General features: G+C 48.8%; 1 protein-coding gene across 1 annotated transcript in view; it reads left to right on the top strand.

The window, feature by feature from the left end:
* CD81 (CD81 molecule) overlaps positions 1-14,557 on the top strand; it is a 35,224-nt gene that overhangs the window by 14,999 nt on the left and 5,668 nt on the right. Inside the window, exons 3-4 of the mRNA XM_086748745.1 lie at positions 8,679-8,776; positions 11,704-11,778. Of these exons, the coding sequence (XP_086604871.1) occupies positions 8,679-8,776; positions 11,704-11,778 (173 nt within the window). The remainder of the gene's footprint in view (positions 1-8,678; positions 8,777-11,703; positions 11,779-14,557) is intronic.

The raw sequence follows: 14,557 nt of genomic DNA, 5'->3' as shown, positions 1-14,557 counted from the left end.
GAGGGGCACAGGCAGGAGCAGCAGTGGCTTTGGGCTAATTTTAAGGTTATGAGCGTGCCTGCGAAGTGGTGTGCTGCGGTAGCGCTGGAGGGAGCCTGGCTAACAGGAGCACAGGCTCTCTAACGAGGAGAATCACAGACTCTCGTCACCATCCTCCTCTGTACAAATACAACCCAGGATGATAATTTCTGCCCTGGAAATGAGTTCAAGCTGCCTTTCATACAGACTGAGCTGGAAGAAACAGGCCAGAAAGCACAAGGATGCTTTGAAGTCTTTCTCACAAATGAGTACACGTCTGAGTTGAACTGCAGTCGCACCTGCACGCTTGTCCTTCAAGTCAACATTGACATCCATCACCAGCAAGCTTTCATAGGTGTCCTCAGGTTTTTTGGAAGTTCTGTCTGAGGTTTTGCCGGCCTCAGAGGGGCCTGACCCTGGCAGAGAGGAGGGACTGCTGGGCGGCAGCGCGTGCGTGGGTAGGGATCGGGACACCTGCCTGAGCTTCCCCAGGGCTTGTCCGCTCTCCCTACGGCATGTGAAGATGCTTTGGCCACTCTTGCCACGGGTCCCAGATGTGGCCTGCAGTGCAGAGCATCCTGACATGTCATCCAGACTTGCATTGGCTAAGCAGTCATCACAGTTGTGTTGGCTAAGGAGTCAGCACAGTAAGCTGTGCCTTCTATCCGTAACAGCAGCTTTTTTTCTTAATTAGCCTTTTCAGGACTGCCTTGGACAAAAAGCAGTGATTTCCAGGGCTTCAGAGATGTTTGGGTTTTTTTTTTTGTTGCAGAGGGGGTTGCGCTGAGCTCTGATGTGCTGCAAAGTTTCTGGAAACCAACAGTGCTACAGTGAGTGCTGACCCGCCATGAGCAATGGGGAGTCCTTGGTATCTCTTCGTGCTCCCATCCCTGTTCTCATCCCTCTAGAAATATTAGGCATCTTTTAAACGTGGTGCCAACTTCTGTATATCATGGGGTTCGACTCAACAGCAAATCTTTTGCTAAACTTGTTGTGAAAGGGCTGGAGAAGAATCTGAGAGCTCTGGTCTCTGGATCCTGTAATAAACACTCGTGGAAAAACTGCCTCTTGCTTTGCCATGAGGCACTGCAGTGATCCCTGCGGATGCACGCAGCTTGATTCAGCACTGAGTTCTTCTCTCACCTATTTATGCTCTACTTCTTCAAGGCTTTGTGTGTCGATGGCTTACCAGTAGAGATAAAAGTTATGGCTGAGCTTGCATGCTTGGAAGTGGAAACCAAGGTTTGCATTTGGCCTTGAACCACAGTAAGCACAATGGATTATTTAAAAAATTATATATATGTGTGGATTTTTTAAAAAATAGAATTACATGCATTTTTCTCTCTTGGAAATAGACTTATTTACTGTTAAGGATAATTTAATTATTTAGTCTCTTTAAAAAAAGGCTGAGACTTACTGATTCTAGATTTTCCTCTAATCGCTGTTGGATCAACTCCTTCAATAATAGCGGAATTTTTTCTGAAATAGTAGTTTTGAGGCAGAACACTTTGTCAGTACTTCCATCTAAGTATATCTGGCTTACATCATATAGCTGACAATACCAACAATCCTTTTTTTGTATTCTTATCATAGAATTCTATTTCTATTAAAGAAACAATTTGTATTTAATTGTAATTCAGTCTACCGTTATCATGACCAACTCCGGCAATTCATTTACTCTGCAGACTAAAATTACTTATGAGTTAAAACCATAAATTGGTGCCATCAGGTTATTTTGGGTTCAGATCTATCTGACTACAAATAATGTAGTTGTCATCCTCCTTTGTCCCTCCTGTTGGCTCTACCACCGGGGACCTGTCCCAAAGGTGCCTTCTTGCTTTTCAGAGCTGTTTAAACCCATAGCTTTGACAGTTTTCCTTTTGAAAACCTCCATGTATTTAGGCGTGTGAAGTCCACAAGAAATCCTGCAGCAGGATCTGGGCTTTGTCAGCGGGTGAGACCCCAGGGCACATGGAGACGTCCAGAAGTGTTGTAGGCTGGGATAGCAGAGGGTGGACTGGCACATTCCAGCCTGGCTCTCTTGTGCTGCGTCACCATCATCCATCCCAGTGCTGGAGATGTGCAGTAGACCTCCTCCAAGCTCTTGCAGGTATGCTGACGTTATAAAACTCAAGTCATCTTCCAGCATTTCCCGGGTAGGCAGAAGAAATCTGAGCATGGCACCTCTGTGGAGTGTGTTTGAGTATGGGCGTGCACATAGAAGGACATTGTTTTGGGTTTTCTCCACCTCTTTTCTGACAGAGGCGTGTCCTTTGCCTCCTTGCCTTGTTCTTGCAGACAAGGGCAGCATGTACAGCCTTTCATCTCCCTGTGTGAGCCACGTGGCCCCAGGAGAGCTCTCCGTGCTTTGCGACGCTGTTACTCCATCTGGAAGTCATTACCAGCCACAGAGCAGCAACGTTTTTCTTGGGAAACAGGGTGGAGGGGAACAGAGGGGCTTCACAGTTGTCATCTTCCAGCAAACCCTCTTTTTTTTCTTTTTTTTTTTTTTTTCTACACCCTCCTCTCTCACCTGTGTCCGAGAAAGCAGTCAGCTCTCTGTATCTTGCCCCCAAGTCACAAGGAAGAACCTTGTCATCAGGACTTTTTGGTACAGAGATGGTGTTCCTCCAGGACTGAGGGTGTGGAGCTGGAAGGAGTCTCCCTCCCCTCACCTTCTGATGGTCCCACCCTTCCCTGCGGCAGGGGTGGTGACCAGCCTCATGATGTTTAGCATCTCCAGGCCAAGACCCATGGCAGGGTAGGCACGGCAGCCCGCCCTCCCTCACTCGGAGGCTTGGAAAGCTCTTGGATGTGCAGAGTCTCCCGCCTGGGAGTCTGTCTGTCCAGAGAGTAAATACGAAAATCCTCTTCCCCCTGCTCTCAGCCCCTTTTTAAAGTGCATCCCACGGGGAGGGCAGGCATGGCTTGGAGAGCTGCCCAGGCTTCCTGGGGAGCATGGTGTGATGCTGGAGGGTTTTCTTTTCTTTTCTTTTTTGTCTTTTGCAAACATTGCCATGGTGACCTGGGAGATGAGACAGACCTCCATTAGCTTAACAAGCTAAAGCTGCTGGGAGAGGAGCGAAATGGGGGAGAAGTAGGTCGCCGCCCGGGAATGCCCACGCCTGGAGCTGCACAGCATCTCCAATGGGGATGGTGGGGCATGGGAAGAGGGCTGGCCTGCTCCCTGCTTGTTTTAGAGGGATTCTGCTGTGCTTGTTCCTCCTTTTATTTGTTGTTCATTATTTCATTTTTTTTAAAAGTTTGTTTTTTCTACTTTTTTTTTTCACTTCTCAGCAGGGACAGGACATGGATTTTACAACCCTGCAGGCACCAGCTATGTAGCTTTAATGCCAGAGCAAGTACTGACATTGAATACTGCCTTTTTCTTTCCCTTCCCTGCTCCCAAAACTCTGAGCATCTCCCTTCCTACCTGGCCTGGAGGCAAAGGGCCCTCCATAGAGGTATCATCTGTGTGAGCTGGGAGCTAAGCTGGTCTCTTGGTTGCTTTTTTTTTCTGTCCCACCTTGTACTATCCAGAGAGAAGTGCTCGGTGACTGTCGATCCCCTGGCTCTGATATCTGGGGGCTTTTGACATGGCTAAAGCTTTAGGAGGTCATAGAATCATAGAATAGTTAGGGTTGGAAGGGATCTGTAAAGGTCATCTAGTCCAACCCCCCTGCAAGGAGCAGGGACATCCTTGCAGCCCGAAACAGCACGCACCCTGGTTGTATCAAGGAAGGAAGGATGACATTTGGTCCATTGCTGCAATTTTCTGATGCGTTACATCCTGATGCTGTTGAGTGAAGGCGTCCTATCACAGTTGCTGTGCTCCTGCTTTGAATTCAAACAGGACCCTCTAAGGAGGAGGTGAAACTAAGACTGGTTGGTCCTCTTTCGTACAGCTTGCTGTTTTAAGGCTCCATCTCAAAAGGAAGATGGAGGACTCCAGGCAATATTGACAGCACCCATCCCTGCGAGTCCTCCTGTGACTTCCCTGACTCCGAGACGCGGGTCCTGCAGTTCACAGCTTGCTTTCACGGGTGGCTGGTTACACGCAGAAGCTTTAGCTTTAGTCCTTACTGCTGCCTTATCCGAGAACTGTGCCCTAGGGTTAGAAATCACATGGCAATGTTGCTTCAGTGTGTGGAGGCATGTTGGTACCATGAACACCTAGAAACAATTTGCTCGCTGTACCTATTGCTGCAGCTCTGGCTGTTCCCAGGGTTATCTCCTGCTGCCATCGGATGGAGTAGCATGCACTGCAGTTTGCATTTTATATCTCTCTGATTTTAGTTTTTGTTCATGGCAAACAGCATTTCTTGTTTTAAAACCCCTGAGAAAGCTGCAATACAAATAAGCTGGGAAGTGGCACTTGAAAGGCGGATGTAGCCTTGCTGATGCAGAATTGTGCTGGTTCCGGTGGAGCCCCGAAGGAGTGGATGCTTCTTTGGTGAAGAGTTTCTCACCCAAGACAGGCTGGGAGGAGTTAATCCCATCTCTGGTGCTTACATAGTGAGGAGGCTTGTGCTGAGGGGAGTGTCCTCTGACTTTAAGGACAATAATGTGCCATTCAGGATCAGGGTGACAGGTGCCTTGCTCACAGACATGAAGCCCAAAACCATGCTGGCTGTCATCCTCGCTGTCTGCCAGGAATGACAGCTCAGATGTGTTGGGCTGCTTTCCGGCAAAAGGGCTTGGTCGTTCCAGACTGGGTTGACTGCCGTGAAATAGAGTCCCAGCTGCCTGGCACGCAGTCTGGAGGCACAGACCCCCCCCTACCCACCCCCCCCCCGGCCCCCGGCCTCTGCCCAGCCCCATCCCTTAAGGGGAAAGAAGGGTGTGGGAAAATAAACACCATCCAAAGTGTGTGCTTGGGTGCTTTGGTTGCCTTTGTTTGCTTCTGCAGCCTTCAGCGTGGTATTTCCGTGGAGAAACACCCATAGTGTTCATTGTACAAGACCCTATTGTTGCATTAAATATTTTGTGCTTGTTTTTAAATAAACTCCGGAGCAGAGTCCCGCTCCGTTGCCTCCCAGGAGGCTGTAATGCTCTGGCCCTCGGTAACAAAAGGCGACTCCATAACGGCCACTTGTTTGTGCTGGGGAATGCAGCTGGCCTTTATCCCAAAAGCCTTCCAGGATTTTTTGTGGTTTTCCAAGTTCAGGCCGGTCATCGCTGCCCTCTCCCCTGCCTGGCTGCGCATTCCTGCTGCTCCCACCCCACCAGTCGCATCCGCTGGGCTCCAGTCAGGAAACGGCATGTGGTGCACATCTTCTTCCCTTCCCTCCTTTCCTTCTCGCTGTTTGCTTCCTGGACGGCAACGCTGGCTCTGGCAAGGAGTTGGCAAAGCAGGAGCAGGGAGAGAAGCAGGAAGCGGGACCTCACTTGTCTGTTCAAGGTCTGCACAGCCTGTCTGGGGTAGGAGTTCAGCAGGTCGGGTTTGGTTTTGGGTTTTGGTTTTTTTTTTTTTTTGAAGCTACACACATCCTAGCAAGAAGCAAATACAAAGGTGTCTGAAAGACTTCTATAAAATGGCAAGTGTCTCTGTTCCCTCTTAATCTCCTCCATCAGTTGAGTCTCTCGCTGGGCTGTTATCTCCTAGTTTTCAGAGCAAAACTTTCCTAGCCGCCAGTGGCTCTTAGGTTTTCCTGATGATCTCAATATAAGAAAGACTTTTTTTTTTTTTTTTTACGGTGAGAACAATCATTCACTGGAACAACCTCCCCAGGGCCGTGGTAGAATCCCCATCATTGAAGGTTTTCAAGATATAACTGGACGGGTGCTAGATAGTCTCATCTAGGCTCCCTTTTTCACAAAAGGTTGGACCAGATGATCTTTTGAGGTCCCTTCAAACTTGGGCTGCTCTGTGATTCTGTGATCTCCTGGCTATATTTGTTGTTCCGCCTGGAATTTGCCTTCAGTGTTTATTTTGAAGAATTTGAGAATAAAAGTATTCTGTCCATCTGTGGGAGGGACCTGGTCGTTGGGGTCCCTGCAGCATCAGGCTGCTTGTGTTGCATCTGCTTGTTACCCATCTACCAGGGTGGTTAGCATGAATGGTGACTTCTCAGATGTTGAAAACACTTGCCTCCAGCCCAGCTTTGTCTTCTGTCTGCTGACCTAATGGGAAGAGAAGTCAGAAGATGCTGCACTTGGTGATTAGCAAAGCTGACTTTCACAGATGGACTTGTGAAGAAGACTCTCCAGTGGAGCCACCCAAGGCTGTAAGAAGGAAAAACTTGACGCAGCTCGGATTGAAAACCTAAACCAGCAGTGTCACTGGTACAAGCTGAAGTGGAGAGGGCTGACTCTTGAGCATTAGCAGATTCTGGTGACAGTAAGCAGACCTTTTTTGAGACACCACTACTAATACATTGTTCTTCTTGAAACAGCAGTTATGTAGCATCTGAAAAATCTCTATCAGTCTCTCTGGAGCTTGGCAGGTGAACAGCAGACAGCCTTCCTTTTACAGGATGCATTCATGCCTTCCCATCACCTCAAGCCCCTGTGAGGCCCCTCTTCCCTGTGCACACCCCAGCCTACTGCTTGTCACGCTGGATCTCTGCCCAGCTGCCACCACCAGTCCCACTGCCCCGCGTCATCTCCAACCATTGAGATAAAATCACCTCATTCTACTTCAGGCAGGCCCACAAAACTTCAGCTGCTGGCCTGTCCTTCCCAAGAAACTCTCCTGGGGTGTTTATTTTGCTTTTTTTTTTTTTTGCTTGTTTTTCCCTTGCGTCACACCTTCAAGTAAGGAGATGTCCCGTCCCTTCTTGGGGAGCTTCAACAACCCAATTGCCTGTTAGGTTTTTGTGGCTACTGGGTGCTGCTGAAGCATCTGTACATATCAGGAGGTGCAACTCACGCCTTTCTCTCCTTCTGGCAGCGTTGCTGTGAGGATGTTGGTGTCACCGGCCACAAATCCCATCAGGTTTTGTGAAGAGGGGCTTCCTGCGAGGTCAGCATGCTCCATTGTGCTGGCGCTTCCCCTGCAGCTGGCTTCCTCCCTCCTGCGGCGCCTAAATATAGCAGGAGGCATTGTGCAAGTGCAGTGCCGGTGAGAAACGCCGTCCGGAGGGTCCCAGCGCTGGGGTTACTGGAGTGGTGTTTCGGTCGCCGCCTCTCGCTAAGTTGGCCCTTGCATTGGCGTTTGCGTTGTTTGGGTGCTGGTGACTTTTGTTTTAAAGCGGGAAGAAGTGGGAAGCAAAGTTCACCCTTTCCCAAGTTTGACATATCCATAAGGGGATTTTAAACAAGTCGAGACCGTTATTATGTATCTGTTTTTTTAGAGGAGGTTAACTTGGCTTGATTCCGCGCTCCGTGCGTGCCCTTTAGACTCTGCACTTTAATTATCAGCAGGCTGTTTAAAAGGTACGAAGATAAGAAAAACCTTAAACACAACGGGCACGTACAAGCTGTTTTAATCTCGAGCTCTGTTTATACTGTAGTGCTATTCCTAAAAGGGAGTTGACAGACTGATTAATAACTATAAAAACATTTTTACTCAGAGCTAAAGAGAACATTTCATTGCAGTGATGTGTCTCCCAAGCGCTAGCAAGATTCACTGTATTGCTGTTACCTCTGGGATGCCCCATGTACAGTTATGCTCATCCTGATTTTTTGTTCCTCACTGTCAGTTTAAAATGGTCACTGTGGTCTTGCCTCATTTGTAATTATTTCTTTGATTATTTTTTGCACATGTCAAATTGCTTTTGAATGGAAGGTTGGACTTGCTTACAAAGGAGTACAACCACAATACTTGAGAATATTGGTTAACAAAAAATGCATTAAATATATGGGATACACCAGGAAAAGGTATGTTTTTGGAAAAGGAAATAAATTTAACTGAGCTGTAGCATTTGGCTGAGTCATCACCGTGGTCTTGCCAATCTCATAGCTGATGAGATGATGGGGATTACTGGCAGCAGCAGACCTGAGCCTTGAACTAAGTTTTTGTTTCCTGGATGAATAAACTTTCATTCCTCTGTTTTCTGAGCCCCTCTAATACCTAGTTTCCAAGCTTTGAACTAGTTACACAGTAAGTTGACTGTGCAAATTGAGTAAGTTGAAGTAAAAAAAGTCTTCCTCTCTGTACAAGAACATATAACAAACAAAGTCATGTTATATTAAATGAGATGCTGAAGCAGTGCATTTCCCTTAGTTTTGTGGCTCATCTGTCTTTAAAATGTTAGCCAGATAAATATTTGTATGATGTTTAATATACATAAACCATATGCCTTATTGTTTATGTTAAAAGATATGCTAACTAATAATTTTCATCTCTTCTGCTTAAGTATTTAAAACAGTATGCATGCCACGGGAGCCGCCACACTGCAGCTTCGAGGGCACTGTAAAGCCTTTGCTTTCGCTGCTGCATCCTCTGCCTATTACTGCTCGAGCTCTCTGCATTTCTTCTGATTTTGGGAGCAACGGGGTTTTTAAAGTTTTGATGTTCACAGCTTCAAACACTTTGAGCCCTGACTTGTCTATATTGTGTTGTTCTACTATGTCTGCTGCCACCTCTACTCGTATCTCCTAGGCCTTAATTGTGCACACCGGTAATTAGCCGCCCTGGGGAGCCGGCAGGTCCAGGCTTAGGGCGCTGCCGTACACAGCCCTGCCGTAACGCGTCTGCCTCTCTCTTTCCCGTGCAGGAATCTACATCCTGATCGCGGTCGGAGCCGTCATGATGTTCGTGGGGTTCCTGGGATGCTACGGCGCTATTCAGGAGTCTCAGTGCCTTCTGGGAACGGTAAGAAGCGCACAGCTTCCGATGCCGCTTGGCTCCGTGATGTTGGAGGCAACCGTGCCTCCCTTGCCAGAGACTTTTGCAAGGAATGGGGCTGGGAGGAGGTGTGAGCACATAGGTGGGAACCAGCAGAGCAAGGCAGTGCTGTGTGGCTGAGGGCATCTCTGCCCAGCTTGCTGGAGCTCTGGCTGAGCTGGCAGGCACTCTGCAAACTGCCGCCCGTGCCTGGCTGCAGGACAGGGGCAGCAGCAAACAGCATAGCAGAAGAGGTGCAAACAGCAGGATTCTTGGAGATTAATTTTCTCTGTAATATGCATTCCCTTGATGCCTTTTTTTTCCCCGCCAAGGTCTGGCTGTCTTATCAAGCACCTCCTGAATTCTCTCTCTTACCTGACGTGCCCTACAGCTTCCCCTTTCACTCCGTTTCAAGGTTGCCTGTGGCGATTCCAGTTCTTTTAAGGAATCATCTACTATTTTTATCTGTTTGGACAAGGAAACAGCAAAGACTTCCTACAATATTTTAGTGAGGACATCTAGATGCATCCTGGAAAATCCATTACTGAAGTGCTACAGGCGTCCTTGATGTGAGACAGCAGCTCACGATTCCTGGCACGGGATGAGCTTAATTGTATAAACTGCAGCCACACCAAAAGCCTTTGCCTTGGGAAAGGCAGACCCATTTATTTAAAGCCAGTTCTCACATGTGGTTCAGCTTTAAACTCAATGAAAAAAAAATATAATTGGAAGGATAAAACAAAAACAAAACAAAAAAAAAACCAAAAAAAAAAAAAACCAAAAAAAGAAGTTAATTTTTTAAAAATTGGAAGGACTTTCCAGGCTTCGTTGGACTGGGAGATTCTTGGTGCTGCTGTAGTGATGCATGGGTGTGGATTCAACTTGGGCAGAGGGAAATGGAGCTGCTTTCCATTGCTCTCACAGATGGCTTCACCTCTACTTGCTTCTCTTTCCCAATAAGAAGGGAGTGCTTCTCACCAGCTTCTAGAAAGCACTTCTGAACATTGGTGAATGAGAGCCACTGTAGGAGTTTGCAGGCATTATCGCTGCTGCAGAGAACAGGAGGAGCCCGCGCACAAATCCGACTGGTTGTTGTAGCGAGGTCTGGCAGCTTTGGATTATTTTTTTTTGTTAACGCAAGCGATTACAGAACCTGAATTACCCCTCACTCCCTCTTGAAGTTGGAAAGAGGATTAGAAGGGCAGATGGTACAACATACCTGAGGCCCAACAGGGAAACCGGCTGCGTTGTCTGAAATTAGCAGCTCTAGCTGCTGTGCACTGCCCGCGTTTGCTCATACCTTGGCTTGCCAAGAGAAGGCTGGAGACGCCTCGTGATGACACTTTTCACTGGCCAAGGCTCCCACCATGCTCCAAGGGCATTTCTAGGCAGCCTTCTCAAGGTGTTGCAGGGAAGCAGCCACTGTCCCCTCTCCTGCAGCCAGCTGATGGAGTGACTGTAGGCTTATTGCAAAAGGGGCAAGTACCAGGAACCTCCATGCTATCAAAATCCTGTGCTGAAGGCAGCGTGGAAGCTGAGTGGCGAGCCCTGAGGAAGGCAAGAGGGAGCTGCTCCCCAGGAAGGGGCTGGGGCACATCCGAACACCAGGCCAGGAACACCACCGTGTTCCCTTAGCGTCAAGCTGCATCTCTGGTGTTCTGCAACCGGCTCGCAGAACTGAGTGTGCAGGAAGATGTACCTCCAAATCTGGGACAAACGAGCCATCCTTCACTGAAGGGTAACCACTGCAAGAGTGAGCCCTAGTGCTTAACCAGAGAATTACAGAGGCCTCACGCCCATGCTTTAGGGTTCCCTAACCCAGTTCCCCAAAGATGTTCCTGGAGAACCAGGGATAGATAGGTGTTTAAATAGCAGTTGGTTGTTCTGGGGCTGGACAAGGATGTTGGAAGTCCTTTCCTACAGTCAGGTCAACTGTCCTGTTTCCATTTTGCTGATAACCTTTTGCTCTTGCATGTGAGAGCCAGCTCGTAGCATCAGTCTGGAAACTCCCATTTCCTCTGTTGTTGAAGAAGATGTCCTGAATGTGTCTGGAACAGAGACTGCTCAGGAGCCAGGGGCTGTTGTCCTGCCCCATACTGTGATTTTATGTCTTCCCCTGACTGCAGTCACCTCTTTTGCTTCTTTCCATCCACGGTAGCTCTCTCAATTTGGGTCTTTTCCCAGGAAGAAGTCACTGGGGGTGATGCTGGCTGTATGTGGAGCATGCCTGTCCGTGCCTTCCCACTCAACTCTGATGTATGAGCTTCCCATTCCCAGTCTAACAGACTGACCGTCGCAACGTGTTCTTGGGATCAGAACAAAAAGATGGAGGGAGGCTTTGGGGGAGTGGCATGGAGGAGTGCTGGAATTGTATGAACAGAGTGGGACTGTGGGAAAACATCAGTGTTGGTATTTATGCAAAAAACTGCAGTAGCCTTGCAGGGCTGTGGATGCCAAGAAAGCTGGCCATAAATCACGCCCTGACGCCCGCAGCTCCTCAGCAGCTGAAACATGCTTTTAACCCTACACTGGCAATTCCCATCCTCAGAGCATCTGTGGCAGAGCAAGACGCTTGTCTGGATGGTCCTGCAGGTGCATGAAGAGGAGCAATGCATCTTGTGGTGCACAAGACATCTTCATCCCTGCCAGTCAGTCCCTGGGGGGAAAGGCTGTGCTAATTCCTGTTCAGCCATCCCAGTGGGAAGTCTGGATGTAGAGTGACATCTGATGAGTTATAGAGAAATATGTTTGGGCTAAGTGTGTATATGAGAAAGAAACTCATTTGAAATCAGGTAACACCTTGCTCTGACCTCCTCAGTCAGTACAAGTGCTACTTCATACCCCTACCCACCTAATTTCTGCTTTTGCCTGTAGCCACATACGTTAAGTGTCCCTCTCTTGATTTGTTTTTGCAGTTCTTCACTTGCCTGGTGATCCTGTTTGCCTGTGAAGTTGCGGCTGGAATTTGGGGATTTGTCAACAAAGACCAAGTAAGACGACTCTGAAACCTGCATTTGTGGGACTGGGAGGCTGGGGTAGGACCGCAGCAGATCCCGGCCTGAGCTGTTTTGCTCGTGAGCTGCTCCCGGACTGAGGAACGGGGGCTTGGATTAGCTGTGTGACCTGGGCAGGTCACCTAACTCCTCTTGGCCGGGCTGATGAACTTTAAATGTGAGCACTTGATGGTAACAGCTGCCCCTTACAGTATATACTGCAATGTCTGGAGTAAAAATAGCCCTGTCGTGCTTGGGTCTCCTCTTGCTGCCACTTTGTGAGTTACAGTGTGAGTTGATTCATGTATGAAGTAGTGAGGGAAAGCTATCTGCATGTCTTAGGTGCCAAAGAGCAAAGAGTGAACCCAGCCGTGTGGCCCCGAAGGGCAGGAATACCGTATGGGGAGAGCCTGCGTCTGCATTAATGGGATTGCTTGGTGCTTCCTGCCCTGTGGCAGTATCATATAACGCTCTTTGGGCTGTCCATCTGCCAGGACTGAGCTCGCTGCTGCTCAGGGGTGCACGCGTGAGGGGTAGAAGTCATGTGTCTGTCCCAGGCGCCCTGCTAGGGACTGCTGGGATGCGATCTTCTGGCTGGAGGGGGTTAGACAAAGGGTAGGACTAAAAATTGCAGCTTTTCACCTTCCCTTTCTGCTCACCTTTCCTTCGCTATGGTCACATGTGCTCACCCACATGCAGAGTTTGGGCTCAAAGAGCAAAACAACCATGGCCATGGGAGCCACAGCCATGCTGCAGCAAGCAGCGGGCTGTGTGTTGATCACTGCTGTCGAGGGTTTGGAGGAGAGAAGGGGACTGCTTGTACACAAAGCCAGGGGTAGACTCTCTGGCAGAGTAGGAAATGTGTTTACTTTACGAAGAGATGTAAGCCAGCTGTGTACGTAGATGGTGGCCTACTCAGCTTTCACATGCGTGCAGGCCACAGATGATCGGCTGGGCCGTGAATGGAAACACCCTTGTATCATTCACCAAAGAGAGCATGACTTCACCGGAATAAACTCTTCCGTGGCTAAACATATCATTATGCAGGCAGGGTGCTGTTTCCTAGCAACTTTGGCAAGCTAATTAACCTTTGCAGAGGGGTTGTGCCTCCTGCAAATGTCAGTTTGTGAATCCTGAAGAGTCTAAGATATGTGCGACTGAAGGGACAGCAAAAAAAGTGAGGTCTGTGTAAGGAGGGACCCCATGGCTGTTGCTTTCCGTGCTGGGGAGAAGGCGCTTGGCCATCAGAACACAAAGCGGAGAAATTTAGGATTTTCCAATACAAGAGCAATGACCTCAGCCCCTAAAATTAATTTTGCAGTTTAAAAAGAACAGTGGCAGTCTGTTGGCCTCAGCTGCTTTTGCAGCCTTGATAATGAATGGGCTGTTTCGAAGTCCTGGCTCACGAGGCGGGCGGCTTGCTTCTCTCCGCCTCGGCTGGGGGCTTCTCGGGAGCGACGCAGGCTGGAAGGGGAGCGCTGAATGATCCCAGCCACCAAGAGCTGCTCCCAGCGGGGACTCTGTTCCACCTGGGTTTGCAGCCCTGACCGATGCCCCTTGCAGGGACAGTCACCTCCTAGTGAAGCAGGCACAGGGTGCTCTTCCACGGAGCTGGAGGCAGTCTCTCCCTCAGCCTGCCTTCTTGGCGATGCTTTAGATACAGGATGGGGAGGCAAGAAGTAGGATTTTTTTTTTTTTTCCATGTACCAGAATCAAACAGTTTGCTCAGAGAACATTGCCCTCCAAAGCACACTTTTTAAAAAAAGTGATGGAGAAATGCTGGGATAATTGACTGAAATCAGGCTCCTCCTTGCTGCAGTTTTTTTTCGTGCGCTAATCCAGCCTGCACTGCCAAGAACAGATGTTCTGGAAAGTGTTTTCCCTTTCATACTTGCTTGTATTTTCTTCTCTTGCTTCTCTTGCGTGTCCTTCTTTCGTCTGTTTCTCCCAAATTATTGGAGGCTGTTAAAGGAGAAGCCACAAAGCCAGTTTCCCTGAAAATGAGGGGTTGTTTTGCATTGTGGAGCTCATGGGTGGCTGCAGTTTACCAGCCCAGGTGGCAGGGCTAGAGTATAAATGAGCCTTTGCATAAAACCATTGACAGGACAAGGGTGCCCAGCTCCACACAGGGACCTGGTAGTGTTTAACATCCATCCAAAAGTGCCTCAGCTTCCTGATGCAAATGAACGACCTCACTAGGCTTTAGTGTGCGATCTCACCAAATTCCTGCCATCCCATCCGAGCCAGACAGTAAGGCGAGGTGCCCATACCTACAGATGGCCTTGCTTGTGTGCCCCACCTCCTCCTGACTTCCCCAGCATGTCCTGCCTCTGTGGCCTCAGTGGGAAGCATGCTGCCTGCTTGCTTTGTCTTCATGTGTTGGGTGGTTCAGAACAAGCTGTTTCTGCATTCCTGAGCCCAACAGCAAACCTATGCGGGCTGAAGCCTATGTCAGATCTCATGGTTTGCTTTCCAGGATCCGAGAGCTTCACCGTCTCTCCGGCTAGAGAGTGCTCGTGGAGCACTTGGATAGCATTGGCTGGAACCTGCTGGCTGGTGGATGAGCTTCTTAATATTTGCTGCTCTTAACATGCTACAGCTGGAGGGACTTGAGCCCTATGTAAGACAGGCCTTTTTTCACACATCCATGCAAATAAATGGGCTACAAATCTATTTAAAAACTGCTAATCTACCTGCGAGTGCTGTTAGAGGGAACCTGTCCCCTCCAGGCACATCTGCTGGATGGGTTTCCTCCTCCTCCTCTGGCTGAAAAGGA

The sequence above is a fragment of the Chlamydotis macqueenii genome, chromosome 5 (genome assembly GCF_036417535.1).
Source record: "Chlamydotis macqueenii isolate bChlMac1 chromosome 5, bChlMac1.mat, whole genome shotgun sequence".
Lineage (NCBI taxonomy): Eukaryota > Metazoa > Chordata > Aves > Otidiformes > Otididae > Chlamydotis > Chlamydotis macqueenii.
Note: the sequence above shows the minus strand (reverse complement) of the source record. Positions and strands in the feature narration are given on the sequence as shown.